This window comes from Adiantum capillus-veneris, chromosome 17, assembly GCF_014529385.1.
Source record: "Adiantum capillus-veneris isolate H3 chromosome 17, ASM1452938v2, whole genome shotgun sequence".
Taxonomy (NCBI): domain Eukaryota; kingdom Viridiplantae; phylum Streptophyta; class Polypodiopsida; order Polypodiales; family Pteridaceae; genus Adiantum; species Adiantum capillus-veneris.
The window spans coordinates 93,192,287-93,205,828 of NC_140947.1; the positions used below are offsets into that span (position 1 = coordinate 93,192,287).

Sequence of the window (13,542 nt, forward strand, 5' to 3'; positions counted from 1 at the left end):
TGTCTCGCAGTGGAACGTGTCATTTTATGGCTGAAATGTTTGTGGCGACTCTGACATTATACTGTGTTACCATTGCAACTGGCCTTCTGTACCATAAGCCATAGTAGGAGACCGTAAAAAATAGACATCTGTTAAAGAATCGAAAACAGAATTTAACAAAGATTCTTCTCAAGATCTGACATGGCTTTCACATGGATAATTATTGAATTGTGTAAAATCATTTTGTGGGCTAGTTTCTTTTCTCTTAATTGTTTTTGTTTATTGCAGAAAACAGAGGTTCTGTAGTCATGCTTCCTATTATCGAGAAAATTTTGTCCTCTAGCAAAGAGACCAATTCAGAAGAGCCACGAGGTGGTCAAAACACCAATAAGGGGAATGGAAGTAAAGAGCTGCAAAGTGATGTGGCAAAACCTGACATTCCACAACAAAAAGGCATCCAAGGTGATAGTATGCTGTAGATAGGTTCCATTTTCCTCTACAAGCATTCAATGTTCCCATATTGAAAAATCGTCCCCTGCGTTGTGCTTGTGAGATGTGATTTAACTGTAAGATTTTAACCTTTTTTTCTTTTGTTGGATTTAACAGCTGGTGTGCCAAAACCTGAAGGGAGGGTTTTGATACCGGCTCCAGTGGACCAAATGCAAGAACAATTTCTGGCTGCGCTTCAGGCATTAAAGGTCAGCGCTGGGATTTCGGCTTATGCCCAAGGTTGCTTTACTTTTCTTTTTGAGTGTATAGAGATGGTTAGCCCTGGTGAAGTGTGGAAGGTTTAGCCCTTTTTGGGTACTTGCAGGTCGTTGAAGCTGGTGCAGAGGCAGGTGATATTTGCACGAGAAGGGAATACGCACGCTGGCTGATCGCAGCAAGTGCCAGACTTTCAAGGTCTCTCAGTTGTTCAGAAGTGTGGGTGCAAAAACGGACACATGCATGCACGCAGTCACACAAAACATGAGCTTAAGAATGTATGGTATTACATGTACATAGATACAGTGTTGCTTGTGCATGAATATATACTTTAGGTACGAGTACAAACATGCTCACTGTCTTCAGTGTCTAAACAGTTATTGGCATGCACAGCTAAAGTAATGCTCTACAGGCATGTTTTTACAAACATTTTGAAGGCGCAACATAGGGTCAATGTTCATGTATGTACTAAGCTTATGTTCATGTATGAAGAGACTTCAATGTTGGATGAAGTCTCTTCTGTCTCATGCCTCACACCCGCAAAAGATTCTACATGCCGTCCCCCTCCTCTTGTTGGCCTTGAAAACATTAACGTGGCTAGCCCCCTTTGCCACCAATGACTTCCAACATGGTCATGGTTCATTGGCTCTGGCTCTAACCATAGCCACAAGATGGACAACATTAATAAATTGCTCATTATCACTAAAAGATATTAAGATAGAGTTATTAATGAGCTTAATACAGAGACTCCTGATCAACCAAAATGAGTGTGTTTGCAAAGACTCGATGCCACCATTTATGAGGATCGTGAATGAAGATCTAAAGATAGAGGTGTGCTTAAAACGTTGGGACAGAAACGAGGGCATGTGAATGATGGAGCTTCTTAATCTCTTCGGTGCGTGCTGTCATTGTATCAGACTTAAGGTGAAAAGATTGTGTGCCAAGTAAATGCTCTCAATGGCTTACCTATGTTCATGTGATGTGGCATTGCTGAGGCTCTTGCATGTTTCCTCGGGCAAATTAATTCAGAAGGAAGTATCTATTATGATTTCTTTGTGGCTCCATGGTGATTTGCAGTTTGCTGGGAAAATTGAATACCTATGCGTAGCTCTCCCAATGAACCCCTCTACAGGGTTAGCCTAGCCAACAGGAAGAGATAGCGTGCCAAGTGAACAAAATTTTGCTCAAGGGTTTGATCCATCTCTCTCCCTCTTGTTTACTAGCACTTCTTGTTGAAAAGGAGGACAGGCCTTCGAGAACTCTCAACAAAGTCACTATCAAGAATAGGTTTCTGTTAAGAGTTTCATCTTCTGTCCCTGGTGGCTCTAGTATCTCCTAGGAGAGTGAGTGCTGTTTTGTGGTTGTCCCTGGCCTTATTTGAGGTAAACATACCTTTTCCGGTGGCACGAGCAATGTATGTGCCTGCTTGGTAGGCTAGCATGAGGTGGGGCCAATGTTCCTAGGCACTCCTATGTTGTTTTCTGCAGTTTTCAGCCTAGTGTCATTCTATAATGATGTGGTATTAATGTGCCACCTTGGTAGATTTATGCCATGTACGTTTAGGCTGAGTTGGCATTTTTTGAGGGCGCTCCCATCTTTTTGGGTAGTGGGTGTCAAAGGTGCAGCAGAAGATGGTGAATTGGGTGATGATCTCGTCTACAACCGCAAGCAAACCTCCTCTCGGGACCGGACAACCAGCGGATCTTGGATCTATCGTGACAAATCTCCTAAAAAATGTCCTCTTATCGTGTACCGCTCACCCAATGGGCACGGGTAGGCAATTTGCAAGCACTTGTAGCAAAGGGTGGCAAAGAGGAGGAGAGAGGAAACGCTAGAGAGAGAAATGAAATGAAATGAAATGTTATATTAACGTCTTCAAAAGGCCAAAGTGACCTATGAGACCAGAAAGTTACAATGTGGTGGATCTGATACAAAGTCAGAGAGAGAGAGAGAGAGAGATCGCAAGGCAAAAAGGCCAGGAGAGAGAAAAACGCCGGTGAGCAAACAGAGAGAGAAAACACCAGACAAGCATTGTCTCTCACGCTAGAGAGAGTGCACTGGATCCAAATGGTGGCAAGCTTTACTAATGTCAATATGTTCATACAATGGGGGGGAGGGCATCCCTCTATAGGGAAACCCAAAATATGTCCTACTTGCAGCTATAAAACCCCCGACCCAAACATATAAGCCATGCCCGATAAAATGTGTCAAGTCACTTAAGTGACACATTGCCCACATTTTGTAAGGGGAAAATGCAAAATAGGCGAGACTTTGACCCTGAGAAACCCTAGGAATAGGAGTCCCGTCTCATATCAGCCTATCGGGTGGGCAATATAGTGGAATGCACCGCGGAGAAAGTACGTCTACCTTAGGGCATAGCCACAAAACAGCCCTCACTACACCGGAGAGGAATCTGAAACTCTTTAGCATCCCGCACCCCTTCTTAGCACTTGGATGGGGAACCATTCCAAGGGAGCTGGCATGAGAGGATAATGTCGCCTATGGTAGAGGTTTGGTGAAGATATCAACAAGGTTGTTTGACATCGGAACATACTCTAGTCGAATAGAGCAATCGTTGGTCTTCTCATGAGCATAATGGTGTTGTATCTATATATGCTTGGTCCGGGCATGAAAAAACGAGTTCTTCACAATGGCTATACAACTTTGGTTGTCCGAGTAGATCGTGGTCGTCTGTTGTGGCAAGCCAATCTCCAAAAGTAGCCTCCGTAACTACACTGACTCACATGTATCACTGAAAACAACTCTATACTCCGCTTGTGTGGATGATAAGGCAACTGTAGGTTGTTTCTTACTGCTCCATGAAACTGCTTGTGAGCCAAAAGAAAAGGTGTAACCTGTGGTCGACCGTTGTCCATTTGGATCTTCACCCCAATCTAAATCACTCCATCCTTGAAGAATGATCTTGGAGTCCTTACCTTGAGCCGCATAGAAAATACGTAACGAATTTGACTGCTTTAAATAATGTAGAGTTTGAAGAGCATGCTCCATATGTGACTTGCTGGGTCTTTGCATGAATGAGTGGGCATTGACCAGCTTCCGATAACTTGTAGCATTTGCTACATTTGAGAGGTCACTCTGTAACAACTTCTGGTTGGGATGCATAGGAGATGAGATAGGTTTACACTCAATCATACCAAATGCTTCCAACAACTCTTGGACATAGCATTGCTAAGAGAGAAAGATTCCCCCCTATGTCTACCACAATCTCCAATCCAAGAAAGTAATGAAGCAAGCCGAAATCTGTCATCTCAAACTCCTTATCCAAGGTCTCCATAGGACTGCGAATATGCTCAACATGGTTACCTGTAATCACAAGATCGTCCACATAGAGGATAATAAGAGTCACCAATCCTCCCTCATTGAAACTATATATATTTGGGTCTGCAGAAGAACGACAAAAGGAGTGCTGTAGGAAGAATGAGTCTATCTTTTGGTACCACGCTCGAGAGGCTTGTTTCAAGCCATAGAGAGCCTTCCACAACCTGAAAACCATGTCACTGACATTTGGATCCAAGAACCTTGAAGGTTGCTCCACATACACCTCCTCCTCGAAGTCGCCGTTGAGAAAAGCCTAGACGACATCCATTTGATAAACGGGCCACTTGAAAAAGTTAGCAAGGGCAAAATTGTCCGAATGTTCTCCATCGGTGCAAAGGTCTCGTTGTAGTCCACTCCATGTCTTTGAGAGAAGCCCTTGGAGACGAGTCGTGCCTTGTGCTTATCCAAAGAACCTTCATATTTGTGCTTGGTCTTGTAGTTTGTTGTAGACCCATTCGACACCAATCAACTTCCACTTGGCAGGTTGCGGAACCAACTCCCAAAGTGTTGTTCTTCTTGATGGAATCAAGCTCTTTTTGCATGGCCAACTTTTACTCTGGTTGTGAAAGTGCCTCCACAAATGTCAGAGGGTCTCTATCCTTGATCACTGTAGACATCAAAGCATAGTTTAGCTGCAATAAAGTCCCATTTGTCTCAACAATGCGAAGCAAGGTGGAAAGATACTACGTAAGGTACGTACCTTTGTACTCATACAATTTTAAGGTACGCAACAGTACGTACCATTTTTCTGAGAGTTTGAATTGCAGATTAATTCAATATTACCACTAGCATATTAGTCATTTATTTATTACACACTGCCTGCAATGAACCTACTTCATAGATTAGCTCTAGATAGTGAACACTAGCACAAGACAAGCATGCAAAAACCAATGGAGATTCCAACAGGACTTGGTCTCAGTTATATGCTTGGACTCTCCAAGCGAGAAATCAATACAACACATGAACATAAACTTCAAAATCATTGAACTTTACTAGGGAGAAAGAGAGAGTCGACACGGCACAACGGACTTCCGCGCCGAGAAGCACTGGCCCCAAAAAGTGCGCCCCTTTCGGTAATTCTTTATTATTGCTCACAACAAAGTACAACTCTCGAGGGTCCTCAGCTCTCATACTCTGCGTTCAGATGCTCTGTAGAGTGAAGCCCCGAGGGCTCCTTATAAACAGTAAGAGGGTTGCTTTAAAGCAGAGCCCTAAAAGCAGTTCTCTCAAAAGCACTAAATTCCAAAAGCATCTGCTCCCAAACGCTAGCGTTGGAGATTCCAAAAGCAGCCAGCATAGTTTGCGGAAATCCGTACAGCTTGTCACATGGCACCAGCAACGCGAAATGCGGAAAATCCGTACAGTCCTGCCACGTCATCATTCGTACGGACTACCACGTCAGCATGCCAGTGCATTTTACAAAAATCAGCCTCAGAGTTAGAGCTTCGGGATTTTTTATGGTTAGGCCCCTCAGCAGGTGCTCAGAAGTTCTTTAAGTTCATTGGCTCGACTTCTCTTGTCATTTCTTTTCTAGTTGAGCATGCCACATCATCACTTTGTGACATTCCCCCCTCTTGAAAGAATTGTAATCGCCCTTGATTACGCCTGCAAAAACAGCCAAAGGACAAAAACTTTCTTTAGTAGACACTGACTCTATGTACTCTGCACCATACTCCACCAATCCGTCTCATCCTTCCGGAACTCTTGATGCACTCACAACAGTATCCAGTCATCTCATCCAGATAGACATCTTGATGCACTATCATTCAGTTTACATTCACTTAGGCATCACATCTAGATCTAACTAATCTCTAACATATGTCTATATGCACTAAGTTCAAATCACATTCATTCTTCATTCACTTAGCCATCACATCCAGATCTTACTTATGTATGACGGATGTCTAGATGCACTAAGTTTAAATCACTCATGAGACAAAAGGCTGCAGACATTTTATCTTTATCTACATGTCTCTAACAATACACACATGAAAGAGCACATGTTTTCAATTCAATCAAGGTAATTTCCAATTTAGTGCACACAATAGATAAAGTGATTTGCAAAATACTGTCAGCCTATCAGTACCCTAAAATTTCAAAGAGAAAGCAGTGACTATATTCAATCTAAGCAATCGGTGACAAGGGAGTGGAGTGGCTCCCTTCTTGTGCAGTCCGCACCACACGAGATCAACTTGCTGATTCATTGGTAACTTTTGGGATAGACACCAACTCTCTCTGAAGAGAATTGGCGAGGTTCTCCTCCTCCATCCACTTTGCATCTAGGGCCAAAAGTACCCTTGAGCAAATTATTCAGTGGACCTAGCTTACCTTTTTGTTTTTTCTCGTGCCTGTTGGTAGCCTTGCTGGCCTCCCTGTCCTTGGCACCTCAATCTCGATCTGTGAAATTCTTTACTCTACCACTTGAGTTCCTTTCCTTTCTTTCCTTGTGCCCTGGGGCCTATGCGTAGCCTCGCTAGCCTCCCGTGTCCATTGGCATGTTAGTCTCAATCGTCGGAACCTTGCGACGCACTATCGTCCGATCCCTATTCTTCTCCGGAATCCTCTGATGAACTTGCATCTGGTTCCCTTAGTTCGTCAAAACCCTCGGATGCACTACCATTTGATTCTCTTACTGCTCTGGAATCTTGTGATGAGCTATCATCCGGTTCCCTTGATTCATTCTCTTCACTGGAAGACTCTTGCCTTGGTGAGGTGGATACTATCCTGTCCGTAGGATAAGTCAATGAGCCGGCATGCATTCCAAATCCTTGCTTAGCATGTCCCATAAGTCTTTGGATAGAGTCAGACTTTTGTTCTAGACAATACTCTCAAATCTCTTTTGGCAAACCACAGTAATCTTCCGAAACGAAGACATTGGTAAATAAGTATCCCAAAACCTCTGGCAGTAGTCATCCAATGTATCTTTCTTAGTCATTCTCAAATGATGCCAAGCCGTGATGACATTTCTTTTATATCCATATGATATCCTAGTTGATGTGAAAATTTCCTTGAAATTTTTTTTTCCCTCGAGAAAAAGATCCTTCTATTAGTTAATGCAATTGCCCATAGGGCTACAACCTCCTCTACAAGAGAGGGCTACAACAATCATGATGGGGAGACTCTCCCAATGAAAAAACAACATATGTACAATGAGGCTAGAACAAGGGATGGGAGGAGGGAAAAGCCAGGTGGACGGTAGTGCCAACTAAGCACACCCTGGACCATGGTGAAAAATGGCCCAGGTCGCCAGAGTCGAAGGAAAGCCTCTTTGCGCTCCTACATGCGGTCAGAACTGCCCTGGAGTCTCTCGACCTGTCCTCTGAGAGTATGGGCGAGCTCAAGCCAAAGATCCCGAACAGTCTTTGCTGGTGGTATAGGTCGAGCCTCGAAGATGCGGAAGCAATGGGCCCGCTAGACGAACCAGAGTGTCAGGCCACTGATAAGCTCCCAACACACCTCTCTCTCACTGCACCACTCCTGTGGAGTAAGCTCTGTGTGGTAGGCTGGAGTGTAGGTCGCCCTCCGTGCATCACTATCATCTTGCTGGTGGATGATAGCTCAAGCTGAAGTGCCGGGCCCGTGAGAGTGGACCAAGCAGCTGCCCCCAAGTGTACTGTCGAGCCGTGGAAAGAGCGGGCATCAACCGAAGAACACGAAGCCACACCTCTGTACCAAGGGACAGTCTCAAAGACAGTGACGCTCTCTCCATAATATGGTCACAAGCTGTGCATGCGGACGAGAGACCACTATGCACAAGCCAGCTCCCAACTACTAACTACTGTAGCTCTGTGTGCGACCAACCAATGAAACAAAGTGACTCGCCTCGGCAGTCAGGAGTCCTACCTCCTCTCCCAAAAAGCTGCCAAGAACTCAACTGTGAGACCCTCCTCCTGCCAATGAGGTGCTGCAATATGGCGAGCCTCTCTCTGTGCTGCCAGTATGTGACGTCCCAGTCGAACAATGTACTGAAAGAAAGGGACACCTGGGTGGTCTGCAGAAGAGAAGGGGTCCCTCCAAAGCCACTCTCTAGGATCCCACTATGCTCGATGGATGTGTACAACCGTGCCAATGTGTGTCCGATCATGATAGTGCGATAATTCCCAAGCTCCATAGGGTCTCCTGACTTGAAGATAGGTACAATCGTAGATAGGCTCCAAGTATCAGGCAAGCCCTCAACATGGCACGGTTAAACATAAATGCTAGGAGCTCTGCTAGTAGATCTTTGGCATGCATGAAGTGCTCAACCACTAAGCCATCATGATCATATGCTCTCCTAGTCCTCATCCTATCAATGGCCTTCCTCACCATCTCAACGGTGAAAAAAGCACATGTGTGGGGGCATGGATCGGGGGGATTGGGAAGGGGCGGCTGTCCAGGAACCGTGTACGGAGATGACGTGTACTGGCCCCAGGCCTCTGTAGAGGTAATGGCGGCGGGGCGGGGGGGGGGGGGGGGGGAGTGCTCATGAAAGAGCCGCCATGCCTAACGTGAGTCCTGACTCAAAAAATAGCTGGTATAGATCCTGCCCTAGGAGAGCCAAAAATGCCCTCTTCTTCCGCCGCACTAGGCGTCGGAAGTCAATCTGTGATTGTCTGTGAGTGATGTCCCCCAAAAGCACCTCCCTCTAAAGTCTAGCTCTGGTCTCGCGGCATTCCTCATCATACCAGCTGTTCTGGGGCATGCTCCCAGAACGGCGTCTCTGCTCAGGCTGTGTGTGGGAGAAATGAAATGAAAGAGAGAGAGAAATGAAATGAAATGTTATATTAACGTCTTCAAAAGGCCAAAATGACCTATGAGACCAGAGCATTACAATGTGGTGGACCTCATACAAAGTCATCCCGGAGAAAGATGCCTGTCTTCTTAAGAGTTGGTCTCTTCTTCAAAAAGTCCTTCGCTTCCATGGAGGGAAAACGAAGGATGAGTGCCCTTTCTTTCGAGGTTTCCGCCTTACTCCCATTTTTCTTGTTGCCCACTCTCCAAGCTCTTGAGTGCATCGGCTCATGAACCCCCATCAAAGCCATGAGTTCTTTTACCTCTTCGTTTACATTATCATTGTCTTTAAGGCCGCAAATTCTCACATGTAGAGAGCGTACACGTCTTCTTTGCTCCTCTTCTAGTGTCAGGTTGATAATGGTGGGTGTGGATGTTGTTTCCTTGCTTTTCCCTTTCTTGGCAACCTCAATCCATTTCTCAGCCTCATCTGCTTTTTGTTGAGTCTTTGTAATAACGTCCACCCTAGAAGTCTTCATTTCTTTATGCTGCTCTTCCTCCTCTTTGATGGCTCGCACTTGCTCTTTGATTGTGTTGAGTTCTTGCCACTTGGGTTGCAATTCTCCCTCTTCAAGCGTGTTTCGTGATTGTGCCTCAGTGAGCTCCTTCTTGAGTGACGCAATCTTTTCGTCTTGGGCCATCACACGATCTCCCATTGCAGTGATCTTGCTTTCTTGGGCCAAAACGCGATCTTCGAACATTTTTATTGTTTCTAATAGGTGGCGGTTGATCTTGTTAATGGTTTCGGCCATTTCTTCTTTGCACTTTTGAACTGCATCTTCTAAGGGGTCGGGCTTATCATTCTGCTTCCTCATGCTTGGTCATTGCCAAAAACGAGAGGAAATTTTGCGGTGGAAGGAGATCTACACGCACAAGTGCTTCCACATTATGCATACATGTTCTCCCACATTAAGCATGCATGGCGTACATTTTCTGCAATTTCTGCAAATTACAACAAAAGCCCGCTTTATGCAATTTTTTCAATTTCTGCCAATTCTGCACCTCTGCAATTTCGAATATCGAAATTCTGCAATTTTCTGAAAAGAGAGAGAGAGAAATGAAATGAAATGTTATAAGAAACCCTAATTGCGCAGGTCTGTGCAGCAGCGGCCTCTGTTCAAAACCCTAACTGTGCAGAGACGAAACCCTAACTGAGACACAGAGAATCTCTGTGGTGCTGCACCTCTCCTGACTGAAGCGTTGCCTAATCCTACTGCAGCAGATTGAAACGAGTGGCGGTGTGTCAGTGTAAGCCTACGTGCTGGCTCAGGTTGTCACCAACAGCAGCAGCTGGCAATGGAACAGCAGCAGCAAGGTGAATTCAGTAGGCGAGCAAAAAACCTTGTGTGCTGTTCAATAGAGAGAGAGAGAGAGGGTTTGGGGGGGGGTGGGGGGTGTGCATATAGGCCGAAAGACTAAAAGTCAACTGTTATTACAAAACGACGCCCATCAAACCAAGTCATAGCATAAGTCTGCCTCGTCAGCAACTCCACATCAATCCATACATTTATGATTCGTGCCACGATTCCTGCCATGTTTCAGGTGCAGCTCCGGACAGATTTGGCCTCCAGGGTTCTGTTTCCAGTCGGTTGTGATCTGTCCAGTATGGTACGGTTGTGACATTTCACCATTATGTGACATACAGTATACCTTGCAAAAAGCTTTGTACAACATTCAAGCGCAACCAGAAAGTGGTCATAATGTTCAGTATCGACAAACGTATGACAGGCTGTATGACTACATCAGATGATTCATATGCACGAGGGGTCTCGCATGCAGTAGGAGGGCAACCATTGTTGCTGGCATCTCTCCTGTACTCTCTTAGTCGTGTGTCTCTTAGTCTCATCGCCCCTAGCAGATACTGATTTGATAGTTCAGTCTCAATGAGTGGACCTAACGTAATTGTAAAATTACGACATTGTAAGGATATTATTTTCTTACCCTTGAGCACAGGACGAAAAGAGTGATAGAGGAGAGGAGGAAGGAGCCGGGTTGCTTTGGAGAACGAGGTTTTAATATTCGGGTGTTTTATGTAGGAGTCCAGCTCATAAGGTTTTCCCTGCTATGTACATTGAGGGTGTTTCTAAGCTTGCATATGCTGATGTGTTGCCAGAGGATGAGGACTTTGCTTGTATTCAGGGTATGTGCAAATTTCTAAAATGAGACTGACTTTAGAGTAAGGTTTCTCAAACTGTTTTCATGAATGGTACATATTTCAGGTCTAGCTGAAGCCGGTTTGATCTCCAGCCAGTTATTACAAGATGTTACAGACGAGGCAGATGATGAGAGCTCTTTTTTTTCACCTGACAGGTTGTGCTTGATGGCTATTTCTTGCAGTAATAAAGAAGCTGCATGCTGATAATTGATGTGAATTTGTGTAGCCCACTTACTCGTCAAGATCTCGTCACGTGGAAAATCGCTTTGGAAAGGAAGCTTCCTTTAACGCTTATGGATTCTTCCTTGGCTGCAAAAAGGGTGAGTGCTTTCATGTAGCATGATACGATCTCTAAAGGGCATCAGTTTCTTGATGAGAAGGCTTGCAATTCAAATATGTTCTCTATTTCAGGCACTTCAGGAGCTTTCTGGTTTTGTTGATATTGACAAGATACACCAGGATGCATGTCCTGCTTTGCTAGCAGATATTAAAGCCGGTGAAAGAGGCATCATGGCTCTGGCTTTTGGTATGGTGCGTTGCTTCTCATTTATGGCAAGGCCAGTCAATTTCTCGTGGTGAAGATGGTTGCTTGATATATCAACAGGGTATACCAGGAGGTTTCAACCAGAGAAACCAGTCACGAAAGCCCAAGCAGCTGTAGCACTTGGAACAGGGGAGACTTGGGAGCTTGTAGCAGAGGAACTAGCTAGGCTAGAGGCAGAATCCATGGCGGAAGCTGCTGTTGTAGCAGAGCTAGCTCTGGAGACAAAAGCTCAGCAAGAAGTGGCGGCTGCCTTCAATGAGCTTCTGCAGGCAGAGAAGGCAAAGCAACAAGAGACTGCAATCATGGTTGAAAAGCTTCAGACTCAACTTGAGGAGGTAAAAGCCGAACGGGAGGAAGAGAAATATGCTCTGCTCAAGGACCGAGCAGAAATAGATTGCGAAAGAAATCTGCTGCTGAAAATGAAGTGTGACGTAGAGCAGCAGGCTCTTCTTCTAACCAATGCAAGGCTAGAGGTGTCATTTCAAAGGGAGCAGGTGGACAAGCTACGCGCAGAAGCAGAGGAAGAGAGAGAAAAGATTAGCAAGATTCGAGCTGAGTTTGAAGTGGAAAAACATGCTTTAACTTTAGCTCGGTACGCAGCAAGCTACTGAATCTCACATTCATCTTCATTGCTATGCTTTCAAAGCCACTTCTGTAAAAAGTCTGTGCTGATCATACTGCTGCATGTTGCAACGTGTTAGGATTTGGGCTGAGGAGGAGGCAAGGAGAGCCTTTGCACATTCAAAGCTTTTAAAAGAGGTTCGGAAGCGATGGGAGTATGGAGGAGTGCAAGTCCATGTTGGCAAGGAGCTTGAGGATGTAAATATACCTGGTCCAAGTTGGCATTACAGTGACGGCTTTCAGAGCCAAAGGTTGCACATGCATAGATTGGTAGAGAAAAGCAACAACTATGTCCAGCAGTTGAAGGATGCATTATTTAGATTCTTTCACTTGGTAGTGCTCTTTTGCCAAAGCATCAAGCAGCGATCTATGGAGAGTGTGGGTGAAGTTAACGAAAAGATTCATGAGGTGAAGTCCAATTTGTCTACCTCGACGGCGAGGATAGTGGCAGGTATCAAGCAAAGGCTTCCTTCAGTGGCAGGGTTGACGGCAATCGTGAGAGAGAGTACCTCAAAAGCTGTGGCTGAATGCAAGGGGGGAGCTGAGAAGCTTGTGGAGAAACTTAAAGTTTCTTGAATCTGAGAGGCTTATAATTTGATTGGAAAGGAGGATCAACAGATGAGTATTACAGCAAGCGCAAAGAGACTCCTCAAAGAGTATAAATTCTAATAAAGCAAAAGCATCGACAGATATGTACATGCAGCTGCAATGGATCCAAGCTCCCATCAAATTTTCTGCTGTATGCAGCTGGAGCTGGATTACTGGATGATGTAGCGGTTGAGTCTTTATAATTCAAGAATGGATTGGAATATGCAAAGGTTAGAACTTCTCTCAAAAGATCCAACAACTAAACGTATCTTTGTTGTAATACAGAAAGTAAGCACAATAATCTTTTGTGAGGTCTCCTGTGCAACAGGTACAAACTGAATACTTGCCTAATCTCATGTGCTGTATAGGCTCAAAGAATTTGTCACCAGTTCTATTCTCAGCCTTGGAAAAAAACCACTTTGTCCTCACTGAAAGCTAGTAATTAATCAATTAGACAATGCAGCTTGTGCAATATGCTCTCTCTCTCTCTCTCTCTCTAAGGTCTCTTGGGATAGTTTTCTACAACGTTAAAATTCTCTTCTTCTTCCTCTCTCTCTCTCTCTCTCTCTCTCTCTCTCTCTCTCTCCAACGTTCTCTTCCTTTTTCCAAGATTTGTTGGATGGACAAACATTGCCTCTGAATTGTTGCCATGATTTGACTCACTCTCTCTCTCTCTCTCTCTCTCTCTCTCTCTCTCTCTCTCTCTCTCTCTCTCTCTCGCGTTGTCCGCCCCTCCCCCCCCCTCCCCTTTGTCTATCGCGGGTTAATTTTCAGCCCTTAAGTTTTTTATTTATCACTTATAGTCTATCGCCCACCCACCCCATCTCCCCCCCCCCCCCCC

The 13,542-nt window shown here is 44.9% G+C and overlaps 1 protein-coding gene across 1 annotated transcript in view; it reads left to right on the forward strand.

The window, feature by feature from the left end:
• Positions 1-13,173, forward strand: part of LOC147437718 (uncharacterized) — a 57,253-nt gene extending 44,080 nt beyond the window's left edge. Inside the window, exons 3-11 of the mRNA XM_086487215.1 lie at positions 268-441; positions 586-677; positions 794-882; positions 10,830-10,933; positions 11,013-11,103; positions 11,175-11,268; positions 11,360-11,474; positions 11,553-12,084; positions 12,194-13,173. Coding sequence (XP_086343341.1) covers positions 268-441; positions 586-677; positions 794-882; positions 10,830-10,933; positions 11,013-11,103; positions 11,175-11,268; positions 11,360-11,474; positions 11,553-12,084; positions 12,194-12,689 — 1,787 coding nt within the window. The 3' untranslated portion in view covers positions 12,690-13,173. The remainder of the gene's footprint in view (positions 1-267; positions 442-585; positions 678-793; positions 883-10,829; positions 10,934-11,012; positions 11,104-11,174; positions 11,269-11,359; positions 11,475-11,552; positions 12,085-12,193) is intronic.
• The last annotated feature ends 369 nt before the right edge of the window (positions 13,174-13,542 follow it).